This window comes from Podarcis gaigeae, assembly GCF_964106915.1.
Source record: "Podarcis gaigeae genome assembly, chromosome: 2".
Lineage (NCBI taxonomy): Eukaryota > Metazoa > Chordata > Lepidosauria > Squamata > Lacertidae > Podarcis > Podarcis gaigeae.
The window spans coordinates 124,044,864-124,065,858 of record NC_139679.1 but is presented as its reverse complement, the minus strand read 5'-3'; the positions used below and the strand labels follow the sequence as shown (position 1 = coordinate 124,065,858).

Genomic DNA, 20,995 nt, shown 5'->3' with positions numbered 1-20,995 from the left:
CACACCAGATAACTAACTCGATAAGTGAATGAAATATGAAAAGACCTGCCGTGGGAGCAGCAAACTTCCCACAAAAGAATCCACAATCTAGATTCATGTCAGGCTTCAGGGATGTGGGGATATAATAATTTATTTATACCCTGCCCATCTGGCTGGGTTTCCCCAGCCACTCTGGGTGGCTTCCAACAGAATATTAAAATACAACAGTCTATCAAACTTTAAAAGCTTCCCTAAACAGGGCTGCTTTCAGATGTCTTCTAAAAGTCTGGTAGTTGGTTTTCTCTTTGACATCTGGTGGGGGGCGTTCCACAGCGTGGCTGCCACTTTTGAGAAGGCCCTCTGCCTGGTTCCCTGTAACTTAGCTTCTCGCAGCGAGGGAACCGCCAGAAGGCCCTCAACGCTGGACCTCAGTGGAGATGCTCCTTCAGGTATACTGGATTGAATCTCCATGACCTTGGACTAAGAGGCTGGATGCTTTCCAGAGAGGAAAAACCCATTGCTGCCTCCCAAGGTAAGATGCTGGCCTCACATTCACCTTTGGCCAGTCTCTGTTGGGCCACTAAGACTGGGAGCATCTTCTTCCCAGGCCCCTGTGGGGCAGTGTGAGGAGGCGCCTCTTTTGGGGGCGGGGGCAGACCAGAGAATACAGCAGCAGCTGCCCAGAGGATTCCCAAGGAGAGGAGAGAGGAGGCTAAGGGAACACTGCACAAGGGTGTTTGAAAAGGGGTGGGAGGCTACCAGCTCTGCAGGCAAGGGGGGACATAACTGGGCTCCTCAGCCCCACAGGGGAGCCACAAAAAGAAGGAAATTGGTCAAGGGAGCCAGGACTCAAAAAGGCTGAAAACCTCTGGATTAATGCATTGCTACAAAATACACTGTTTTCGAAAATAAAAAAGACTAAACCCTCTCTTGGGCTCAAGGGAAAGAAACACATTGCTTTGGGCTTAAGATATATGAATAATACAAATTGCTCAGTTGTTGTCACCATGACAAGTAAATGTTAATTTTCAGGTCTTGTATGTGGAGTCTACTTCATCACTCAGGCTTGAAGGTGAAACTGCTACATCACTCTAAAGAACTAAAAAAATAGCTAACATAAACACATGGAGTTGGTTTGACAGGGACTGTAACTCAAGGAAAAAATAACTGACCAAATTAACCTGGCTCTTATTGAGGGGAATTAATTCATATTTTGGAACCTAATTCAGTGATGTTTTGTAGATAAACCTTTTGAGTCTGTACCTTCAACAATACCTGAAATATGCAGATCCCATCTGAATTCAGTCAAGTTCTTACCTGCCCACTCGACTGGGCTGCTATACAGGTATTTTCCATTTGAAGGGGGGCAGTTAATCAATCCAGACATTAAGATTTATGTGCCAAAGACCATTGCCCAAATGCTTTTCAGGGCTGAGTTCTGGGGAATTAGTGTGAAATCAGAACTAGAAGGCAGATTTTGGGGCTTCCTCCTGGGATTCTGGCGGCTCATCTGAGTTGGGTATCCCCTCAATAAGAGGCCAGAACTAATCTATGCTATCTCAGATATTGGTGTTATTTTTTAATACAGTTAAAAGTTGGAGGGAAAGAAAGAAGGGGAGAGAGGGCATAGTAAACTGGTTCTTTTACACAGCCTATGTGCAAGGTTTTTGTGTCAGCAAAGTGGAAGGAAATGGGGAGTCTCCCCATTGTTTCTTTGCTCACAAATCCTGTCTCAGTGGCACGTTTAAGATATAAATAGGGTGAGCCTGTGGCCTGTGACCTGGATTGACTGAGGGACTGAGTGGCCAGGATGCCCAGGTAATCCAATCAGGTAACCTGGCAGACAGGATAAAAACAACTCGCTCAGATTTCTGTTGTAGTCCACCCCTTGTCTGATGTACATATGATGTAATTAGGGGGTGGTCCTGGGCTACACCCCTTCTGTGATGTATGAATGATGTATGGAGGGGTGGTTTTGAGATACAGGGTGGGCAGTTCAAAAGTCTATATAAGGGCTGGCACACCTTTGTCCTGGGTCGTCGTCCTCTCTTCTGAGTGTGGGGCGAGCACCCTGTTGCAACAGCTTTAATAAAAATCAGGCTTACTAGCTGTTTTGGTTCTCAGTATTCTCTGGTTGGCCTGTGTTATTTTCTCCTACCGATGGAGAACCACAAAGGACTCTATAAGGGCTCTTGTGTACTCCATAAGGGAAAGGGAGCAGTTTTTGTTTACAACACAGTTGATAGGAGTTTGTTGATGTGAAGAACGAAGTGAACACTAGACACACTCCATACATCTAAATGGGTTTTCCCATGAGAACACAGTGGTACCTCTGGTTATGAACTTAATTCGTTCCGGAGGCAGGAGCACCTACTTCTGGGTTAGTGGAGCTCGTTACCCGAAGCATTCACAAGGAGGACGGTACATAACCAGAGGTGTTACTGTACATAGATGAACTTAACTGAAGCACTATCCACACTTCTTCCATTTAAATGGTTTCTTCTCTGAGTTTCTTGGTGTTTTGTAAGTGCTCCACTCTCAATGAAGCACATCTCACACTCCATACATTTAAATGGTTTCTCCTGTGTGTGAGTTTGTTCATGAACAGTAAGTTTTCCCCTTTCTCTGAAGCACTTCCCACATTCCAAATATTTAAAGGGTTTCTCCCCTGTGTGAGTTCATAGATGTTCAGTTGTAAACCTTTAGTGAAGCTCTTTCCACACTCCATACATTTTAATGGTTTCTCCCGTATATGACTTTGTTGGTGTACATTAAGGATTCCATTCTGACTAAAGCACTTTCCACACACCGTACCTTTAAACATATTTTTTTTAAGGTCTCAAATTCAATGCTTTGCATGCAGGTGGTCCCAGGTGAAATCCTTGTCAGGCAGAGAGACCCTGTTGGCATCCGTCTGTCTCGGGAGGCGATGGAGGAGGGGGCCTTTGGGGGTGAAGTCCAACTGTGGGCAGCTTGCAGCACCTGCTGTGGCTCCTTCATGTCAGGGGCAAATGCTCAATGCCGGCAGAGGGAGGAGCAGCTCCAGATTAACTCTGCTTTCGGCCTCCTATACTGCCTGCTCTTTCTACAGATTTCTGAAAGATGGGCCAATTACTTGGGCACAGAGAATCCTCTCTCCGCAGGGAGATGACTCTCCTGAAACCACTGGCAATGCCCACATTTCCCTGTGCCATCCTCCCTCCCCATATTGGTTCTTTCCCTCAGCACCTCTTTTATTCCGGCTGCCACCATGGAACTTTGTCCACTTTGCAGTTTAGTGTCGGGCTGGTCTGAATCGGAGGACTGGGGAATGCAGTAACAGAAGAGGAGAGGGAAGTCCCCCCTGCCCTTCCAGAGTTTCACAATGCAGAGAGACAGGCAGATTCAGAGGCTGCACAGTTGAGACAGGAGCTACCCAGCTTTGAGATAGTAGCTAGGCAACAAGATGGAGGGAAGCACTGGGTGATACATCAATCAGAACAAAGGAGAAGCCGGGAAGGAGGGACATCCTGTTGGACGTGAGTAAGAACTGCTATCCTTGCGAGGAGTTGCCTGTTTGTGCTAGCAACATGATACGGTAATAAAAAGAGCAGAAATCTACCAACTGCTCATTAATTCTCATCGGTGAGCTACCAAAAAGGGAGGGGGGACTTCCGAACATGACATGTAGCCATGAATGAGAAGGTTTTGTAAAACAATGAATTTGTAAAATATAAACGACGTAGGACGGTTTAAGGATTACTTTGTGCACATAAGACTATGCATTTCAGTCTTTCTGCGTTTTCATTGTTCCTTTATTGCAACTATAAAAAAGATTTATGCTGTTGTTCTTGTAACAAGGAGTTGGACTAGAAGACCCTTGGAGTCTCTTTCAACTCTACAGTTCTAGTTACAGGTTGGTCTGCCGTAGTCAAAGCAAAATAAAAAATTTCCTTCCGGTAGCACCTTAGAGACCAACTAAGTTTGTTATTGGCATGAGCTTGGTGCGTGCACACAAAAGCTCATATCAATGACAAACTTAGTCTCTTAAGATGCTACTGGAAGGAATTTTATTATTTTGTTTCGACTACAGTTCTAGGATTCCAGAGCAAATCCTGCTTCCTAAACACCACTGTTGAGCTCCACTTTCCCCAACTCTCCATTCTCAACTCTCTCTGCCAAAGACCAAATATCAACAGACTCTCAGCCCATGTTCACTCACAATGAGCACTCCAAGGTCACATTCTGCACATCCCTAACTGTACATTGTATATTTCATTATACTTACTATTATGAGACATTTACCTTCATTGTCTTAATACATATATGTACAACTTTCCATACAAACACCAGAACATCAAACACACTCCATGCATTTACAAATGATTTCCCCCATATGAGTTTGTTGATATGAGAGACAAAGTGAACTCTGTGGGAAAAACTTGGCACACTCCATACATATAAATGAGTTCTTCCCCGTGAGAGTCCATAGGTGTTAATAACTCCATTATAATTGAATCACTTTCCACACTTTTTCCATTTAAACTATTGCTTCTCTGTGAGATCGCTGATGTCTTGTAAGAGTTCCACTCTCACTGAAGCACCTCCCACAATCCATACACTTATATGGTTTCTCCCCTGTGTGAATTCGTTGGTGTACAGTAAGTCTTCCATTTTGACTGAAGCTCTTTCCGCACTCCATACATCTAAAGGGTTTCTCCCCTGTGTGAGATCGTTGATGTGTTGCAAGAGCTCCTCTCTCAATGAAACCCTTCCCACAATCCATACATCTAAATGGTTTCTCCCCTGTATGAGTTTGTAGGTGTCTTGTAAGTTTTCCACCTTCACTGAAGCCCTTCCCACAATCCTTACATTTAAATGGTTTCTCCCCGGTGTGACTTTGTCGGTGCACAATGAGTTTCCTACTACAAATGAAGGACTCTCCACACTCCAAACATTTATATGGTTTCTCCCCTGTGTGAGTCCGTTGATGTACAGTAAGTTTCCCCCCTTGACTGAAACCCTTCCCACACTCTAAACATTTATATGGTTTCTCCCCTGTGTGAGTTCGCTGATGTTTTGTAAGTGACCCACTTTCAGTGTAACTCTTTCCACACTCCAAACATTTATATGGTTTCTCCCCTGTGTGAGTTCGTTGATGTTTTGAAAGAGCTCCACTCTCAATGAAACCTGCCCCACATTCCATACATTTATATGGTTTCTCCCCTGTGTGAGTTCTCCGATGAATAGTAATGTGTGAATACTGACTGAAGCTCTTCCCACACTCCATACATTTAAATGGTTTCTCCCCTGTGTGAATACGTTGATGTACAGTAAGCTTTCCCCTATCCCTGAAGCTCTTCCCACAATCCATACATTTAAATGGTTTCTCCCCGGTGTGAGTTCGTTGATGTCGGGCAAGACTTCCATTTTCACTGAAGCTGCTTCCACACTCCATACATTGAAATGGTTTCTCCCCTGTGTGAGTTCGTTGGTGTCTTGTAAGAGCTCCACTATCAATGAAGCCCTTCCCACAATCCATACATTTATATGGTTTCTCTCCTGTGTGAATTCGTTGATGTGCGCTAAGATTTCTATTTTTACTGAAGCTCTTTCCGCACTCCATACATTTAAAGGGTTTCTCCTCTGTGTTAGTTTGTAGTTGTGTGCTAAGGTGTTCACTCATGCTGAAGTACTTCACAGATGGCCCCTCAAAATTCTGATTGTCTTCTCCATCACCTGGTTTAAAGTGGGGAAGGGGGAGATAAAATATTGTTAGGTATTCAAGGAAGAGAACAAGAGATCTTAACACACAGCAAGACCAATCACCACCTTCTATTATTTCAACACCTCCAGCATTCCTCCCTCTCCTATGTACATCTTTAGGAAAGGAAATCTAAAAATAGCCTCAATAACCCCTAGTATCCAGTTCTACCTTCAATTCCCATGTAACACTGAGCACCAAGAGAAACCTTCTATGCTGAGGTGAGGCATCTATGGCCCTCCAGATGTGGTTGGACTCTAAGTACCATCAACCCAAGTAAACATGGCCAATGACCAGGGATGATGGGAGTTGTAGTGCAGCAACCTCTCGAGGGAGACACTTTCTCCATCTTCCCCCTCCTGTGAAAATGCTATGCCTCTGTATTCAGTTTTCTCCTTCCTCCCTGATCTGTAATATCTCGCTGATACATTCCAACCAGCTGTTCACATCACCTAAACCTGCACCAGGATGCTGGAGAAGATGGGCCCTTGTTCTGATCCAAAAGGGCTCTTTTTATATTCCTACACACTGAAAGGAGACATAGAAAGTTACAGTCTCACAGCAAAGTGGAAGTATATACCTCTGAATTGGTCCAGGACAACATCCCTGTATTTTTCTGTTCCAAGCGAAGAGATGAGCTCAGACTTGAGTATCAGAGTCTCTGCTATGAGGAATAAGTAAAACAGAAGTGCTGTTTATGTCATAAGGGACTATAAAAATATTCAAAAATATTAATCTTGTGAAACAAAGACAGCAAAGTATCTGGTGGCTCATTAAAAGTTTATAAATGACACTGACCAGCAAACCATATGCCACCATTTTTACCCTGTGGAATAAGTAAAACACAGGATTTTTTTGCAATTCATACCACAATATCAGCTTACTGACAAAAGTACAGAGTTGCTATAAACTACAATCTTCAATATCAACTTCATTGGGCTGGTCATGTTGTTTGGATACCTGATTGTTGTCTTCAAAAGCAACTACTCTACTCCAAACTTAAGAATGGAAATTGATATACCAGTGGGCAACAAAAGAGGCTTCAAGACACTCTCAAGGCAAATCTAAAAATATGCAGTATAAGCACAGAAAATTGGGAAACACTGGCCTGGGAGTTCTCCAATTGGAGAACAGCCTTTAGCAAAGGCGTCATTGACTTTGAAGAAGCAGAAACTCGGGGTGAAAGGGAGAAGTTAAGAGGAAAGTACGTTTGGTAAACCCTCACTGTGATTAACTCCTGCCCAGAAACCTATCTCCCCACTGTGGAAGGATGTGTGGATCCAGAATTGGAATCTACAGTCACTTATGCACATACCTTTAAGACCATGTTCATGGAAGACCATCTTACTCAGCTACGAGGGGGCGCCAAATAGGAAGACATGGCATGAATAGATGGCTCAAACAGCAGGTTCACACCTCCAACGTCTAACAGCCAAGAGGAATAAAAATGTGCCCTTACCTAGAGAGGCCACCATCTCATAATTCTCCTCCATGACTTCCTTGTGCAGAGCTCTTTGGCCAGGATCCAGCAGAGCCCACTCCTCCTCTGTGAAAAACACAGCCACCTCCTCAAAGGTCAAGAGGGCCTGGAAGAAGAAGAGGAAGAAGACAGAGCTTCTCTTTGGTCCCCATCATCCCCACTCAGCACAGAGGGAGGCTGGGTTGTCCCATCTGTGCCTCTTCCCTCCTCCCTGCTCCCGTTGCTCTTTCCCTACCTGAGGAAGCTGCCTGGCTCCTCTTTCCACTCCACCTTTAAGAAGAGACAGTTGAGAGGGGGTCTCGGAGGCCATTGCGTTGCCAGTGGAAAGGATGGAGGAGGAGGAGGCGTAAACTGAGCCACTTCTGGGACACTCTCAGCTGTTGCCACGATGCACTTCAATGCAGGGAGCAGCTCTTTTAGGAGAAAAATGCAGAATTTATTATTATTATTATTGATTGAATTTATATACCACCCTATAACCGGAGGTCTGAGAGCAGTTCATAGAAAGGCGGATTTATTTAGAGTGGGAGACATTTACACAGAGAGCATACGTTTTACAAATACTGTACAAATACCAATAATAATAAATTAATACCCCCAAATTCTAATTACAAGAGCTCTGGAACATGAGATTATCACAACAGAAACAGAAACTATTTGTGTATCTGACTCTCTCTCCCCTCCTGCCCAGACCAGCTCCCTGACACAGGAGGCCAAGGGAGGGGGGTGTTCCAGGCTCAGTGTGAAGAAATACACAAAAATGGGTTAGGAGGCTGGGTCTAAGATGGGGGGGGAATATCCCGTGGTGACTTTCAATGCATAGGTGCCAGCTCCCTGGGTCCCTGAGCACCTACCCCTACCATGAAGGGGCTGGGCACCCACATATTTCGGTGCCAGGGCCATGCATGCTGCATGGCACCCATAGCCCTGGGGAGAAGAGTTTGGATTTGATATCCCGCTTTATCACTACCCGAAGGAGTCTCAAAGCGGCTAACATTCTCCTTTCCTTTCTCTCCCACAACAAACACTCTGTGAGGTGAGTGGGGCTGAGAGACTTCAGAGAAGTGTGACTGGCCCAAGGTCACCCAGCAGCTGCATGTGGAGGAGTGGAGATGCGAACCCGGTTCCCCAGATTACGAACCACCGCTCTTAACCACTACACCACACTGGCTCTCACACTATGGGGACCCATAGTCGTGGGGTGAAACTGGCACAACTGGTTCAGTGTCCCAGTCAGGTTGCAGGGGTGGGGTGGGGGTGGGGGGAGTGCCCTTCTCTGGTTCGTCTGAGGCAGCAAAATGCCCCCCTCCCCACCAGGAGTCTGGTTTATCTCTGCGCTTCAAAAAGGATCTTGCAATGCAAAACCTGTTGGAGGAGGGGGAGGCACTTTGCAGCCTTTATCACGCCTCCCCCCCCCCCACTGATTCCCACAGGAAAAGAGCGAGACCCCCTCCCTGCTTTCCTTTCTTTTCTCTCTCTCTCCCCCCCCCCCATCCTCCCGCCTCCTTTCCCAGCTGCCCTGTTTGTAGATTCCGGGAGAGGGAAAGCAAATCCTTCTCCCATCCCTCATCCCCAAATAACCCCCCCCCAATGAGGATGGAGACCCTCTCCCCTCCAAATTGCCCCTTTTGCAGCCGATTGCACGTTGCCTCTCCTGATTCCCAGAGGGAAAGGGGGGAGACCTTCCTTCCTTTCATCCCCCCCACCTTTCCCCCCCCCCTCCCTCCTGCCCTGTTTGTAGATTCATGGGGAGGAAATGCAAATTCTTCTCCCTCCCTGCACCCCAAATCTCCCCCCGCCCCCGAAATGTTGCACCTTTTCCCTCCTCTTTTGCAGGCCTCCTTCTCTTCCGGGGGTGTGCATGGAGACCCCACCCCTTCCAACATTGCCTCTCCCCCCCTCCCGCCCTGCTCCGCCACTTCCTGCCTCTCTAGGAAGCGAGTTCATTGACTCAGGGGGAGTGGGGAGGGGTCCTTCCGGGAAGACGAGTCCTAGGAATGTAGTGGGAAGGGACCCCCCCTCCAGCCCAACTGGGTCACGGAGCCCCCTGTCCCTCTGCCTTTTTCCGAACATACCCTTATTTCCTTCCTGCTGTTAGGTAGATAATTTATTACAGTCGAAGACCAGCTTATAAAACACACTTGGGGGTACAATCCCAGAAGTAAAACAAACATTTAAAACAATGTACAACAATAAAATTAAAATTTATAAATGCGATAAGCATATAGACACTTAAAACTTTAAGATAAGCTACGGCAGAGAGCTGACCCAGAGTCACCCATAGAACCAAGTTCGGGGATTTTCTTAACGAAATAGTTTGGGTCGGGGGGTGGTCTGCGCCTACAGGTCTGTACACAGAATCTGGCGACCCATCTGGGTCGTCTTGTGATCTTTGCCTAACGGGAAAAGGTCAAAATTTTGCTTTTCCGGGAGGCCAGCGAGCCTCGCCAGCAGGGGATCAATGGTTTCACCACGTGCCTCTTCATAAAAGGGACATCTAAAGAACAAGTGCTCTGGGCTTCCTATCTCCCCCAATGAACAGGCGCAAAGTCTCTGAGCATATGGGACTGCTACTGTTCATAAATGTACAGTGGTGCCTCGCAAGACGAAAATTATCCGTTCAGCGAGTCTCTTCGTCTAGCGGTTTTTTCGTCTTGCGAAGCACCCCTATTAGCGGATTAGCGCTATTAGCGGCTTAGCCCCCGGGTCTTAGTTTGCCTACCCATGATATAGACTTTTAAAGCTGCCCAACCTGTAGCTCAAGACAGCCACCCCCCAAAAAAAATTATACATACATCACAGGGGGGCAGTCTACAGCAGAAGATGTGTCTGTCAGGATACCTCAACTTGGTAAATGGTAAATACTTTAGTTCTTGAATAATAATAATAATAATAATAATAATTTATTTATACCCTGCCTATCTGGCTGGGTTTCCCCAGCCACTTTGGGCGGCTTCCAAAAAAATATTAAAATACAACAATCTGTTAAACAGGCCCTCCCATCAGATGTCAAGGCAATAAGCAACTACCTTACTTTTAAAAGACATCCGAAGGCAGCCCTGTTTAATGTTTAATGCTGTATTGTGTTTTTTTTTAATATTTGGTTAGGAGCCACCCAGAATGGCTGGGGAAACCCAGCCAGATAGGCGGGGTATGAATGAATAAATAAATAAATATTATTATTATTACCAAATTCAAGGTAGTTCTTTTAATGAGATTCAGGAGCAATACAAACACAAGTGAGTGAGACGATTAAAGATTTTATTCTAAACAGCAAGCATTATATACATTACTTCGATCTGCTACTGGGGAGCCCTCAAAAAGTGGCGAAGTGACCCTCCCCAGGTGGTCTCAGGTTGCACAAGCTTCTGGCCATGAGTTCGTACACGAGCTTCCTCAAAACCGTCTGATTTACAGATTGCAGTGGTACCTCTGGTTAAGAGCTTAATTCGTTCCGGAGGTCCGTTCTTAACCTGAAGCTGTTCTTAACCTGAAACACCACTTTAGATAATGGGACCTCCTGCTGCTGCCACGCCGCCGGAGCACGATTTCTATTCTCATCCTGAAGCAAAGTTCTTTACCCAAGGTACTATTTCTGGGTTAGCGGAGTCTGTAACCTGAAGCGTCTGTAACCTGAAGCGCCTGTAGCCCGAGGTACCACTGTATTGATAGCTAGCCTATATGGTTTGCCCAACTGCCTACAGCAGATTATTCACCAGCCAGCCCCCTCTGCACATCCCTCCAAACAATGTCTAACATCAGAGAAGGTACCCTGCATTATCACTTCTTCCTTCCACCAGATTACAGTGGTGCCTGGCAAGACGAACGCCTCGCAAGTCGGAAAACCCGCTAGACGAAAGGGTTTTCCGTTTTGGAGGCGCTTCGCAAAACGAATTTCCTATGGGCTTGCTTCGCAACACGGAAATGTCTTGCGAGTTCCTGCGGGGTTTTCCCCCTCCCCCCTTTTCTAAGCCGCTAAGCCGCTTATCTGCTTATCTGCTTATCCGCTAAGCCGCTAAAAGCCGCTAATAGCGCTAATCCGCTAAGCCGTCAATGGGCTTGTTTCGCAAGACGAAAAAACCGCTAGACGAAGAGACTCGCGGAACGGATTAATTTCGTCTGGCGAGGCACCACTGTATACATTAAAGCAGGGGTCAGCAACCTTTTTCAGCCGTGGGCCGGTCCACCGTCCCTCAGACCATGTGGGCCGGACTAAATTTTGAAAAAAAATATGACCGAATTCCTATGTCCCACAAATAACCCAGAGATGCATTTTAAATAAAAGGACACATTCTACTCATGGATTGAGAAGGCGATTGGGCCGCATCCGGCCCACGGGCCTTAGGTTGCCTACCCCTGCATTAAAGGCTGCTCTCAGGCATCAAAGAACTTTAAGAAGAGATAGAGAAGGGAAGTAAACAGAGGCAGGAAGAGATGACCAAGTTAGATCACTTATCTCCTCGCAGTACAAATATATTCCGGAAAAGGTTGCCCGTTCATCTCCTTGCTTTCTGGGGGTGGGGACGGGACCCTAAGAGTCACCTAGTCCAACTGTCTGGCAATGCAGGAATCACAGCTAACTAATCCCTGGCACATGGCCACACAACCCCAGTTTAAAAACATCCTTCCAAAGTGGCCCTTTCCACATTCAACCAATGGATTCAAATTACCAGACAGCAGGGTGGATTTGATTTCAATCGTTTTTTTTTTACAGAAAGAATCATTTTTGCTGGTATAATCTTAATATTTACAACCAGATGCAGGTTTTGTTTTCGGAATAATAAATTTTCAGAGTACTTTTTACAGCTATATCAAAAATTACTGATTTGTTTGCACTATTAGAAACACCTAGATAATTATGAGATTATTGTGAGGTTTAATAAGATAACTGTTTATATTTGGGCAACTTTCCTGCTGTACCTTATTGGAAGTCATTCCTGTAATAACTTAGACTGAGTTTTAGCACACATGAAAAACTTAAAACAAATCCTTATTTCCTACTCAGCTAGAGGGATTTGAGGAAGTCATTTAATATTGGTAATAAAAGTATGATTATAATAGCTAGGATAAATGTTTGTATGTTTCTTTGTTTTTTATATTGTAATGTTTTTTTTTCTTTTTTCCTTTTTATGCTTGTTAAAAATTTGGAAAACCCATAAAAAAAATTGGGGGGAAAACCCAACAAATCCTTATTTCCTGGTGAATAGCCTTTGGACTATAATGTAACTGAAATAGAAAACTAAAGATTTTTTGTCCCAAAGCATTTTATTTTCAAAATCCAATTTAAATTTTTAAAAAATCTGATTTTAGTTTTTTTTTTAATAAAAAAATCTGATTATTATTAATTTTTTTTAAAAAATAAATTGCTTTTTATCCACCCTGCCGGAAAGGAGATTCCGAGTAAACATGAGGAATAACTTTCTGATGGCAAGAGTCATTCAACAGGGGAATAATCTCCCTTGGCTGCCCTTCATTGAAGGTTTTTAAATGAAAGTTAGGAATCTTTCAGGGAATCTTTAGCTGTGATTCCTGCATTTCAGAGGGTTGGACTATATGGCCTTTGGGGGTCCCTTCCAATCCTTCAATAACTGCAGTCATGATAATAATAATTGCTTTCAACTCCTTGGGTCCATGGAAAGAGCAGATCCAGGCAGGATGCCATAGACTATGCGGACAAGTTCAAGACTGCCCCAGGCCCGGAGGGGGGAAAGTGCGGTCTCCAAAGGCTGATTGATTGCCAAATGACTGATATTTGTGGAATACATTTATCTACATTGTAATATTGCAAACAGGTCTGCTTAACTTGGAAGGTACTGGTTCAATAAAGCTCAAAAGGAAGGTTTGGACAATTAATGATTGGGAGTTGCTGCGCCATTAAACTTCAGATAACAGATTTGGACAACATCCCGGATCGGAACGGAGCCGGAGGAAGCTGCGCTGATAAAAAGACAGTCGGAAAAATATATACTGACAAAGCTGTATTCGACGGATGAAAGTACATGATGTTTGACATGATTGAGAATCGTGGACAGGAATGATAAAGCATCAAAACCAAGACGTGAAAAATATGGAACGATGAGGAGAGGCAGGACTGAGATGTGGAGATACGCTTTAGAGATCCAGACCGTGGGGAGCCCTGAAGAATTAATAATTGTAATTTGAATTATAATTTGGTCTTTTTTATTTTAGTTTTTTATTTTAATTGGAGTATTATGATTGGCTATATTAATTGGATGTTTTTTATTGGAAAATCAATAAAAATGATTTTAAAAAGACTGCCCCAGGCGAAACCGGCAGTTGAAAATTCTTCCTGCCATGTAGGGGAGTTTGGGGCCCAGGCTTCCCTGCAGAGGGACCCCCTCCGCCCTTGTCTTCTGCGCCCCTCCCCCCCAGCTTCAATGGCTCAGCCACTGGCGGATTCCCAGCCCTCCTAGAAATGTCAAGGGAAAACGAGAATATAAACGTTGCACATTGCGCCTTGGGGAGGGGACAGCCTTGTGGGCACGCAATGGAAAGTCTCTGCAGGCGCCGTGGCATCCGCAGTTGTGTCAGGGAAGGATGATGCACGTGGTCTCTCCCTCCCGTGGATTCCTTCATGCTTATAAAGGCTCCCTCTGTTTCTGAAGCTCTCCCCACATGCCATGCATTTATACGGCTTCTCTCCCGTGTGGGTTCTTTTGTGAGCAGTGAGAACCTCGAGCCAACGGAAGCTCTTCCCGCACTCCACGCACGGATATGGTTTCTCCCCTGTGTGGATTCTCTGATGGGAGAGAAGTCTTGAGTGGCCCCGGAAGCTCTTCCCGCACTCAACGCACTGAAACGGCTTCTCCCCCGAGTGAACGCTTTTGTGAAAAGTAAGGCTCGCACTGTCGTTGAAGGCCTCTCCGCACTTCCGGCACTTATAGGACTTCTCAGCTATGTGCGTTCTCTGATGTTGACAAAGGTTTCCTTTGGTCCGGAAGCTCTTTCCGCACTCCACACAAGGGTACGGCTTCTCCCCCGTGTGAATCCTCTGGTGTAAAGTCAGGCTTGACCTTTCGGCAAAGTTCTTTCCACACTCGGCGCACTTATGTGGCTTGTCTCCTGTGTGAGTCCTTCTGTGGTAAGCGAGGCTTGGTCTCTCACGGAAGCTCTTTCCACATTCCACACACGCATACGGTTTCTCTCCGGTGTGAGTTCTCTGATGAGCGGTAAGGCCAGAGCTCATCCTGAAGCTCTTCCCACACGCCACACATTTGAATGGCTTCTCCCCTGAGTGGATTCTTTTATGGAAAGTAAGGCTCGTGCTGTCACTGAAGTCCTTCCCGCATTCTGTACATATATATGGCTTCTCTCCTGTGTGGATTCTCTGATGTTTACAAAGGTTTCCTTTATTGCTGAAACTCTTCCCGCAGTCGGTGCATTTATACGGCTTCTCCCCCGTGTGGATTCTCTGATGTTTACAAAGGTTTCCTTTCGTGCTGAAGCTCTTCCCGCAGTCCGCACATTTATATGGCTCCCCTGTGTGAGTTCTGTAGTGCGAAGTCAGCTTCGAACTCACTCTGAAGCACTTTCCACACTCGGCGCACTGATAGGGCTTTTCCCCCGTGTGAGTTCGGTAGTGTATCGTCAGGCTACCACTCTGAGTAAAACTCCTTCCACACTCCATGCACTTATATGGTTTCTCCCCTGTGTGGAGGAGCTTGTGCTTTTTAAGGTTCCCGCTATTGCTAAAGCCTTTCCCGCACTCCTTACATGTATACGGCTTTTCCCCTGTGTGGGTTCTGAAGTGCTTATTTAAGTCCGATTTAAACTTGAATATTTTCCCACATGCCGGGCACGTTCTCCTCCTCTTTCCTTTACAATCTCCATGGGGGATGTGGAGTTTGTGGACATCTGCACCCTGAAAAGCAATGGATGTCTTCCTCCAAGTCTTCCTCTGGCTTTCCTTGTGAAGTAAGCCTCTTACTTCAGGCTTGATGGCTTCTGATGGAGGTACAGAATCCTCATTGTCCTGCCCACCTGTTTGGAGAGGGGCAGAAATCCTGTTAGTAGTGCAAGGCAGGAACTAAGGGTCTCAAAACATATCAAAAGCAATTGGCTGCTTCCCTTTATTTCAACATCCCTATCATGACCCGCCGAGTCCAGTAGCCATCAAGACACAGAGGCTGAAGAGCCATTGGAGAGGGTGGCAGCACTAAAACAGAGATTGGTGGGTAGGAGATCCCTGGATCAGAACCCACAACATGAGAGCCATAATTGGACAACCCTATAATGTCCACTTTTGCTAGCAGCCAGGCTTGAAATAACGAGGCGCTGGAAGAATTTGGAGGGTACTTCTTTGACAAATGGGTACCATAAAGTACCATACAGTCGCATCTTACGTGAATACAACTTGCACAATTTCAACCCTACGTGGCTGGTGAAAGGCTGGTTGAAATTGTGTGAGTTAAACCCAAGCAAGATGCAGTGATTAAAAGCTCATCTTTGCACTGTGTCTTTGCTACACCAGGAAAATCTCCATGATTCTTCCATTTGTTGAAAGCTTGCTTATTTTGTTAAATTTATACACTGCTTGATTGTTTTTTTGGGGGGGGGACCCTCAAAGCAGTTTACAAAGAGAAAGCCGAAGCACACTAGGTCAATGGGATCACTGCAATCTATCTATAAGCTTGCTGATACTCAAATAACTCGAACAGGATTGTGAGACAGGACTCTCCCTTGCAGAAGCCATGCTGGCCCTGCTTCTGCAAGGCTTGTCCTTCTACGTGCTTCGCTCTTCTATCTTTAACAACGATTTCCACAACTAAGCAGCTACCTGATGATGTCTCCTCTGCCACTTCTTTTTTGGGGTCCTGGATAAGTTCATCTTCTCCTTCTTCCCAACAGGAAATTAAGTCTGGTTCTTCCAGGGGGAGAAAAAGACATGGTTGGTGTGGAAATGCCTCCATATCTACTTTAATTTTATTTGATGTAACTGACAAAGTGGAAACCTGCATTACAAGTTTTGTTTTGCTTGTGTTCACTATTGTGGAAAACCAGTAAAATACATTCTAAAAAATGACATGATCTGTTACTTTTGAGCACAAAGTGTTCAGAAATCCCATATCAGAGAGTGGGGTGAGAGAACAGCTAAACATCTGGGAAGGGAATAAAGCAACTTTTCTTCCCCTTGATAATAATAATAATAATAATTTATTATTTATACCCCGCCCATCTGGCTGAGTTTCCCCAGCCACTCTGGGCGGCTCCCAATCGAGTGCGAAAAACAGTACAGCGTTACATATTAAAAACTTCCCTGAACAGGGCTGCCTTCAGATGTCTTCTGAATGTCAGGTAGTTGTTTATCTCTTTGACATCTGATGGGATGGCGTTCCACAGGGCAGGCGCCACTACCGAGAAGGCCCTCTGCCTGGCTCCCTGTAGCTTTGCTTCTCGCAATAAGGGAACCGCCAGAAGGCCCTCGGCGCCGGACCTCAGCGTTCGGGCAGAACAATGGGGGTGGAGACGCTCCTTCAGGTATACTGGGCCGAGGCTGTTTAGAGCTTTAAAGGTCAACAGCAGCACTTTGAATTGTGCTCGGAAACGTACTGGGAGCCAATGTAGGTCTTTCAAGACCGGTGTTATATGGTCTCGGCGGCCGCTCCCAGTCACCAGTCTAGCTGCCACATTCTGGATTGGTTGTAGTTTCCGGGTCACCTTCAAAGGTAGCCCCACGTACAGCGCATTGCAGTAGTCCAAGCGGGAGATAACCAGAGCATGCACCACTCTGGCAAGACAGTCTGCGGGCAGGTTGGGTCTCAGCCTGCGCACCAGATGGAGCTGGTAGACAGATTTGACCTGCGCCTCCATGGACAGCTGTGAGTCCAAAATGACTCCCAGGCTGCGCACCTGGTCCTTCAGGGGCACAGTTACCCCATTCAGGACCAGGGAGTCCTCCACACCTGCCCTCCTCCTGTCCCCCAAAAACAGTACTTCTGTCTTGTCAGGATTCAACCTCGATCTGTTAGCCGCCATCCATCCTCCAACCACCTCCAGACACTCACACAGGACCTTCCCTGCCTTCATTGTTTGATTGTTTTGGCTGCCTTTTTTCTGAACCTTTTCCAACTCTACAATATCCTTTTTGAGGCACAGTGCTCTCAATGCAGCTGCCCCATGGGTCTATATAATGGCACTGTGATATTGCCAGTTTTATTTTTGGTTGTTTTCCTAATGATCCCTAGCATGAAATCTGCCTTTCTTCCTGGCCTGCTGTCATATTGAAGCACCCAGGCTGGAGATCGTAGAATCACAGAATCATGGAGTTGGAAGGGGACCCCGAGGGTCATCTAGCCCAACCCCCTGCAATGCAGGAATATGCAGCTGTCCCGTATCGAGATTGAACCTGCAACCTTGGCATTATCAGCACTGCACTCTAGCCAACTGAGCTATGATTAGGTGCCAAGTGAAATAGAGTAATAGGGGCAAAATCATCAGGATCATTGGGAACAGGAGATAAATTAGTCAGTTCCACAAAGAGCCCAATGACACACCTAAGGACTAACCTGCTAATGTCCTTTCCTCCTCTTCTTTGAGGTCTTGGATGAGCAGATATTTTCCTTCTCCCCAGTTGGAACTGAGCTCTGATTCTGTCAAGGAAAACAGGGAAGGCTGTTACTTTTGACTACTAAACTCTTCAGGTCTCCTCCAGGCAGCTGTTATTTGAAAGCCAAGCCGGACATTTAACTTTGGGGAAACAGCTGGCCAGATGGAAGGGGAGGTTCAACCTGCAGGCCAGCTCTCCTCTTTAAAACAAGAGCTGGGCTGGATCAAACCAAACTCCCACATGCCTATTGTTTCTGAATACCTGTGGGCTGCGGAATATTGAACGCAGCCATCTTCGCTCTCGGTCACAAGTAACCTGCGGACCGTTTCAGTATGGGCATGGTTTTCAATTTCCTTCATATCTTACAAATTTGCCAGTGCCTACTTATCACAGACAATATACCAAAGCTAGATTAAATGTTTTCCCTATCACAGAGGTTTACCCTATATACCAGTCTTTGGACTGTAATAAAGAAGGTGTGTGTTTGAATACCAGTTGTTGGAAACCGCAGGAACGGGCCAGTGTGTTTTTCTGCTTGTGCTTGTGGCTTTCCTACAGGCATCTAGTAATATTATTATTATTATTATTATTACTAAGCAGGGCTCTTATTTTCTTATCCAGCACACATGGCCTAGACGCCCATTTTCATCGCAGCATCACTGCACTGCAGGTTTAAGTGGCAAAAATAGCAGATTCACACCGACGATACCTATCAATCAAGAAGGGGCAGAAAAGAATTCTTACCGAGAGAGGCCACCATCTCATAATTCTCCTCCATGACTTCCCTGTGCAGAGCTCTCTGGTCCGGATCCAGCAGTGCCCACTCCTCCTCCGTGAAACGTACAGCAACCTCCTCGAAGGTCAAGAGGGCCTGGAAGAAGAAGAAGAAAAAAACAGAGCTTCTCCTAGATCCTAGAACATGAAATGTGCCGTGGGAATGTAAGAAAGTAAAGAACTTCTGGGAAATGATATATAATGAAATGAAAAGGATGTTGAAATATACATTCTTTAAAAAACCCAGAAGCAAAGAAGAAGAAGAAGAAGAAGAAGCAAAAAAACCAACCCAGAAGCATTTTTACTTGGTATTATAGGCCAAGACATTAACAGACAAGATGTCAAACTGTTCTTATATGCAACAACAGTGGCAAGAGTATTGTTAGCCCAGAAATGGAAGCAGGAAGAAATTCCGACGAAAGAAGAATGGCAGACGAAATTAATGGGCTACACAGAATTGGACAAAATGACAGGAAGGATTCAAAACCTGCAGGACCTGAGATTTACAGAAGATTGGAAGAAGTATATGAATTATTTGAAGAGCAACTGTAATCAACAAAGTATGCTAGTAGGACTACAAGACGTTTTGTAAGGAGAAATATACGAAGTGTTACCAAGTAGAAAAAGATAAGAGATATTGGTTATGAGTTTGGACTGTAATAGGGAAGATAAGAAATGCATACTGAGAGATTAGACTGGAAAATTTCCAGACAGGACTGATAGAAGTAAAAAAAAATTGAATAAGATGTAAAGGTATGTTTGACTACTGTTGAAAATGGTATGTGCCTCTTCCCTCCTGCATCCCAGTTCTCCTTCCCTTACCTGAGGGGGCTGCACCTGAGGGTCTCCTCCCACTTCATCCCGAGAAGCAAGAGAAGGTCCCACGGATTCCATGCTGCTGAAAACTTGGCCACCTCTGAGACTCTCAGGGCTGCCCTGTCATCAAAGATTTGGAAAAGCTTCAGAAAAGGAACACCCAAATCACAGGATGGTAGAGTTGGAAAGAGACCCGATTGCTCAATTTGGGGGCATTGGGATGGTAATTCTGTCCTTTCCTTCTTTGGGGGGGGGGGCGGGCGGGCAGGGCGAAAGAGCACCTTGCCCCCCTCCTCTTCTGCCCTCCCCGTCCCAGCAAGGCTGCTTTCTCTGCACCAAGCCCCCCACCCACTACCAGCTCGTATTTGGGGGTGGGGCTTCTAATAGGATCGTGCAATAGAAATCATGCAGGGGGTGTCCCTAAACCTCGGGGGGGGGGTCTCCTTTGCACACAGACCTATGCATCTTTGCTCCCCCCCCCACCATGAATTTTACTTGGCGATGGGCGGGACGAGGCTCCTGGGGTGCAAAATCCACGCAGCAGTTGGGGGAGCGATTCTGAACCCGGGTTGCATGCAATGCATCAGAGCACCCCCTCCCTTCTATAGGTTTCGGGGGGGCAAATGGAGAGGGGGGACTACCGCTTCTCCCCTCCCTGCACCCAAAGGAAATCCTTGCCCCTTCCCTCTTGCACCGTCCCGCACCTCTTTCTTAATCCGCTGTCCGCTCCGCATTTCAGCCTCCCTCCTCCTCTCCGAGGGAGTTTGATCAAGCCTATTTGCCCCTCCCTGCCTTTCACTATTGTCTGCCTGCCTGTCTGTCTGTCGGCCCACCCCTTCCAACACCCCCCCCACACACTTTTGTTACAACATCCTGCCTCTCTAGGAAACAGAGTCCAGTTCTTTGCACAGCTGGAAGCTGAGTGACAGATGAGCTCTTCCTTGCGCTTAGCTCGCTTAATACATTGCAAACTGCAATCGATCAGTTAATCTCTCTTATTGCTGCACCGAAGGGGTTTAGAGTAGATGGCTCTTGGGGTCCCTTCCAGCTCTGCAATTCAATAATCAGAGAATCAGAGAATTGTAGATTTGGAAAGGAATCTTTCGCCCAACATAGGACTTAGGGTTGCCATATGTCTGGAATTAGGCTAAAGGCAAAGTAAAGGGACCCCTGACCGTTAGGTCCAGTTGCAGAGCAAGCTTAAACAACAGCACCAACTGCATGGTGGAATTAGGCTAAAGGGACCCCTGACCATTAGGTCCAGTCACAGCCGACTCTGGGGTTGTGGCGCTCATCTCGCTTTATTGGCCGAGGGAGCCGGCGTACAGCTTCCTGTGGCCAGCATGACTAAGCCGCTTCTGGCGAACCAGAGCAATGCATGGAAACACCGTCTACCTTCCCACCAGAGTGGTACCTATTTATCTACTTGTACTTGGACGTGCTTTCGAACTGCTAGGCTGGCAGGAGCAGGGACCGAGCAACGGGAGCTCACCCCATTGTGAGGATTCGAACCGCTGACCTTCCGATTGGCAAGCCCTAGGCTCTGTGGCTTAACCCACAGCACCACCTGTTCTGTTAGGCTGAAATAAATTGTAATAAAATAAAATGCCCTCCAACCATCCCGCCCTGTCCTGTA

The 20,995-nt window shown here is 46.0% G+C and overlaps 4 protein-coding genes across 9 annotated transcripts in view; 1 reads left to right on the top strand and 3 right to left on the bottom strand.

Annotated features, from left to right (window-relative positions):
* Positions 1–2,102, top strand: part of LOC310837645 (uncharacterized protein) — a 148,015-nt gene extending 145,913 nt beyond the window's left edge. Inside the window, exon 6 of the transcript XR_014560592.1 lies at positions 1,798–2,102. The gene's annotated coding sequence lies outside the window, so the exon portion shown is untranslated. The remainder of the gene's footprint in view (positions 1–1,797) is intronic.
* LOC310837834 (uncharacterized protein) overlaps positions 1–20,995 on the bottom strand; it is a 299,721-nt gene that overhangs the window by 117,131 nt on the left and 161,595 nt on the right. The gene's annotated exons all lie outside the window — the stretch shown is intronic.
* The window catches only part of LOC310837659 (uncharacterized protein), a 179,472-nt gene continuing 162,228 nt past the window's right edge, over positions 3,752–20,995 (bottom strand). Inside the window, exons 1-7 of one of the 5 annotated variants that reach the window (XM_083724603.1) lie at positions 8,826–9,053; positions 8,380–8,588; positions 7,815–8,129; positions 7,438–7,615; positions 7,182–7,308; positions 6,303–6,386; positions 3,752–5,697 (exon numbers count right to left, since the gene is read on the bottom strand). In XM_083724603.1, the coding sequence (XP_083580729.1) occupies positions 4,499–5,697; positions 6,303–6,386; positions 7,182–7,308; positions 7,438–7,512 (1,485 nt within the window). In that variant the 5' untranslated portion in view covers positions 7,513–7,615; positions 7,815–8,129; positions 8,380–8,588; positions 8,826–9,053 and the 3' untranslated portion in view covers positions 3,752–4,498. Of the gene's footprint in view, positions 5,698–6,302; positions 6,387–7,181; positions 7,309–7,437; positions 7,616–7,814; positions 8,130–8,379; positions 8,589–8,825; positions 9,101–20,995 lie in introns of those variants that run through there. The other 4 variants (XM_083724606.1, XM_083724602.1, XM_083724605.1 and 1 more) reach the window with 4 other exon arrangements.
* LOC310837425 (uncharacterized protein) lies at positions 13,379–20,333 on the bottom strand. Of its 2 annotated transcripts, XM_083724006.1 has the most exons (6): positions 20,064–20,333; positions 19,366–19,479; positions 18,514–18,640; positions 17,729–17,812; positions 16,000–16,086; positions 13,379–15,203 (listed from the first exon to the last, which is right to left on the bottom strand). In XM_083724006.1, exons 1-6 carry the CDS (start codon positions 20,091–20,093, stop codon positions 13,642–13,644), a joined length of 2,004 nt encoding a protein of 667 aa, XP_083580132.1. In that variant the 5' UTR covers positions 20,094–20,333; the 3' UTR covers positions 13,379–13,641. The 2 variants fall into 2 exon arrangements, with proteins under 2 accessions (XP_083580132.1, XP_083580133.1); XM_083724007.1 differs by lacking the exon at positions 16,000–16,086.